The following is a 4,258-nucleotide window of genomic DNA, read 5'->3' as shown; positions in this document are numbered from 1 at the left end:
TGCAGAGTTATATAACATATCTATGGGAGTGTCTTCAATCAAGCATTTGAAATGATATGTATTGAAATGCCATTTTTTTTTTATAACTTTTATAGAATCATAATTAAGAAAAAACTCTTATAAAATATCTAGTGTTGTGAAGTGACTTTAGTGTAGTGGTCAAAGGTAAATCCTTAATGCACAAGACACCATTACACCAGGAATCGAGTCTCGCTCCCTATACGAATGTAGGGATTAGGCTAATGGGCCGGTCTGTTGTAGTCCAATAGTTGCCAAAAAAATAAAATAAAAATATCTAGTGTTATTGAATTAGTAATATAAAAAGGCACCTCCAAACATTTTAAGCATTGGGTTTTTAATGACTTAAAAGGTGGTTTACCGGATCACACCCAAACATTTTTCAAGACATGCAATAAAAATGTCATATGGTACGTACATTGCAACTTTTTCTTATTGTTTTGGTCAACTTACATAAATAGAGCGTACGAGTGTGGAGTGTCAATAACCATAGAAGAACTCATGGACCTTTATGATCTGAGAGACTCGATCAAGGATCTTTAGCGGGTCAGGTAGAGATTTCGAAATAGCTGGCCGGGTCAAACATTTACGAACCCAACACATTAGTTTGGGAGTGTGATCCTGGACGCTAAAACCACCAATTGTCTCCCATGTGTGGAACCAAGGGTAATAGGAGATGAGAACCAAGTCCACCATCGAAACGTTGTCGTTTCCTCCGAAGTAGACCTTATCTCCAAGCTCTCTTTCTAACACTTTCAAGATTTCTATGAACTTTCGTTTCGCTTCTTCTTGTTCTTTGCCCTTCTTTGTCCACGTTTTTCTCCCGGCGTCAAAAACCTGTTTTTATTTTTATTCGTTAATACAGACACCATAACTATATCAAGTATATAGAAGATCATACAGTACAACTTCTATAAATTAATACTCGCTATAAATTAATAAATTTTTTCGGTTTCAAGTTGGGCCGGTGTAAAAAATGATACAGTTCGATAAAATAATATGATAATACTTTTTTTTTAAATCTTATGTAAATATATGGTCCCATAAATATCATAAATTAATAATGATAGAAACTAATATATTATATATATATATATCTAAGAAAATTTAGTGAACTATGACTCTATTGTTGTTTGCTTATTCTTGAATTTGCATTCTTGTTTGAGTTCATCTATAATCTTTTTCATTGTATCAAAAACTTTTTATTTTGTTTTCTTAAATTGCATCAAAAAATTGTAGAGCGTCCGAGACGCGATAGTTGCTTCACTACATATAATTGGTTCTAAAGATACCGCAATATCTCCTTGGACTTCATCATGAAGGATAGTAACAGCAATTTATTCTAAACTCTGAACTTCTAAAAATATTTATCATTTTCACCTGGATAATCTAGTAAATTATTGACATCCATCATATTACGATAGCCAAAATGATAAATTAAATTTTTTTTATAAAAGTGTGAATTATAACTAAAATATCTTATTTTTAATAAAAATGTTCAAAACTATGAAAATGAAAAAATCTCTTTATAAATTAATATTTTATTATTTTATCGAGAAATTAATAATTATTAATTTATCGATAAATTAAAACCTCTATAAATAAATAAAATTTTGTGGTCCCGACTTTATTAATTTATAGAGGTTTTACTGTATTTGTTATTTTTAAGCATCAAAAAGATGTTACATACATTGATTAGAGATGTCAAAATGGTTAACTCAACTCAACTCAACTCATTATCCAATGAGTTAAAAGTTAAATGAGTTAATGAGTTGACTCAACTCATTTAACAATTGGGTTGGATCAACCCATGAATCCATTTAGTTAAATGAGTTAGATGAATAATTGGTTAACCCACTACAATATAAATTAATTAATATATAATATAAAATAATAATAATTAATCTTTATCATCCTTTTTACTATCATCATCATTATCACCGTCACATAAATTTTAGTGGAAAATTATAGAGGAAAAATCAGATTTTACATTTTCGGCGGGAAAATTGTGGTTTTGAGATTTTGGTGGAAAATTACGGTTACCATTTTTGGCGGGAGATTTACGTTTGCGGGTTTGCGTTTTTGGCAGAAAATTTACAGGTTTGCGTTTTTGGCGAGAAATTTACGGGTTTTCGTTTTTGGCGGGAAATTTACAAGTTTGCATTTTTGGCGAGAAATTTACGGGTTTGCGTTTTTGGCGGGAAATTTACGTTTGTGGGTTTGCATTTTTGGCGGGAAATTTACAGGTTTGCGTTTTTGGCGAGAAATTTACGGGTTTGCGTTTTTGGCGGAAAATTTATGGGTTTGCGTTTTTGGCGGGAAATTTTACGGGTTTACGATTTTGGCGGGAGATTTACGGGTTTGCGTTTTTGGCGAGAAATTTATGAGTTTGCATTTTGGTGGGAAAATAGTGGGTTTGAGATTTTGGCGGGAAATTGCGGATTTGAATTTTGGTGAGAAAATTGCGGGTTTGCGTTTTTGGCCTGAAAATTATAAATTCTGAATTTTGGCAAGAAAACTACGGATTTCAATTTTTATCAAAAATTACGGATTTGTGTTTTTGGCGGGAAAATTGCGGGTTTGGGATTTTGGCGGGAAAATTATGATGATGTTGATGATATGAGGTTGATAATGTAGAAATTGATGGGTTAGTGGATTAACTCATAAACCTATTATAACCAAACTCATTTGACTCATTAACTCATTTAATCATCAACTCATTTAACCCATCAAATCATTAGGGTTAAAATTTTCAACTCATTAGGGTTCTTGATTTGAGTTGAATTGAGTTAAACCATTAGTCTTGACGTATTTTGACACCCATAACAATGATACATACCCAAAAAGAAAAACAAAAAAAAAAACATTTCCGGGAAAATTATTATACTTCACCCCATGTTAAATTTACCAGTTGCAAAGAAAATTAGAATTAGCTAAAAATTCATTATGTTTTTGTTTTGTATGATCTCTTCTGCGTTATTCTCATAACCTCGTATTTAGAACAAGGTTATACTAAACTCAATATTGAGATAGGTTAATTTTGGAAAATATGTTTGGACAATTACTTGTTTCAACCACACATAAATATTGTAATTGGATGATCATGTAGTACATCAAATAATTAAGAAGATATGATAGAAGTACCTTTTTGTCGATTAAATCAGCCCAAAATCTGCATTGTGCTTTCTGATAAGGATCAGAAGGTAGTAGACGGAGAGTTTTATCCTCTTTCCAAATATCATCGATGTATTCGAGTATGATATTGGACTCGCATACCGGTTTGCCATTGTGGATGAGAACCGGAATTTTCTTGTGGACCGGATTCATTTGGAGCAATAGATCGGTCTTGTGACCAAACACATCTTCTTCCTTGTACTCGAACTTGATCTCTTTCTCCTCTAACGCCATGATCACTCTTGCTCCGAACATACTTGGCCAGAAGTTCAACACCACCACTTCTTCTTCCGACATTTTTTTTTGTTTTGTTTGGTTTGATCTTTCTTGGGCACACAAAATAAATAAAAATAAATAAAATACAGAGAAAAAGACATTTAGAGGGGAAAAGAAAAGAGCGGTCACTATTAGATTGAAAAAAAACTCAATAATGATGGGAATGGGATCACAAAGTCTCCAGGCAATATACGTAAAAGTTAAACTATTAGATGGCAAATAATAGAGGTATTCATATCATGTTAATCCAGTATTACAGCTCGTTTGAAACGTCATGATTTGTTTAGTGGTTCTCTCTTTTCTTTTTTCTTTTTGACAGTAGTGACTTTTCCAAAAAGAAAAAACAATATTTTTAAGAAAAAATTAGACGGAAGTTTATCTACTAATAATTCATTCATGAAAAAAAACAATTGTTATAATTATAACTACATCTTTTTGAGATAGTTTTAAAACCATTGTTTCTCGAGTCGGGATTAATCCACTTTGAGCATATATAGTTAGTTTGCTCCCAATTAGAGGTGAACTGAATCTGAAGTAGCCCTCTGGTGAGCTGTTCCCTGATTTGTCTCGAATATGGGCCGTGAAAAAAAGGTTGTTAAGAATGTATTTGTTATCTTCCACAATATGGTACAGAGATTGCTTAAATACAATAAAAGGACTGGAGCCTCTAAGTTATGTAATTAGAGAAGATTCCTAATATAGAGAAATCACATTTGACAAGTTAATTTGTTTAACGCACTCCAAGTCTTGTAATGTACATTTTGCCAATTTTAACTTTATTTCGGTTTTT

General features: G+C 32.0%; 1 protein-coding gene across 1 annotated transcript; it reads right to left on the bottom strand.

Annotated features, from left to right (window-relative positions):
* Positions 1 to 281: 281 nt before the first annotated feature.
* On the bottom strand, positions 282 to 3,644 carry LOC104780248 (glutathione S-transferase U27). Its single transcript, XM_010504752.3, has 2 exons — positions 3,163 to 3,644; positions 282 to 855 (listed from the first exon to the last, which is right to left on the bottom strand). The coding sequence occupies exons 1-2, from the start codon at positions 3,487 to 3,489 to the stop codon at positions 499 to 501; spliced, it is 684 nt and encodes a 227-aa protein (XP_010503054.1). The 5' UTR covers positions 3,490 to 3,644; the 3' UTR covers positions 282 to 498.
* Between the last annotated feature and the right edge of the window lie 614 nt (positions 3,645 to 4,258).

Source organism: Camelina sativa, chromosome 4, assembly GCF_030686135.1.
Source record: "Camelina sativa cultivar CO46 ecotype springtype chromosome 4, ASM3068613v1".
NCBI lineage: Eukaryota > Viridiplantae > Streptophyta > Magnoliopsida > Brassicales > Brassicaceae > Camelina > Camelina sativa.
This window is presented reverse-complemented; position numbering and strand designations above follow the sequence as displayed.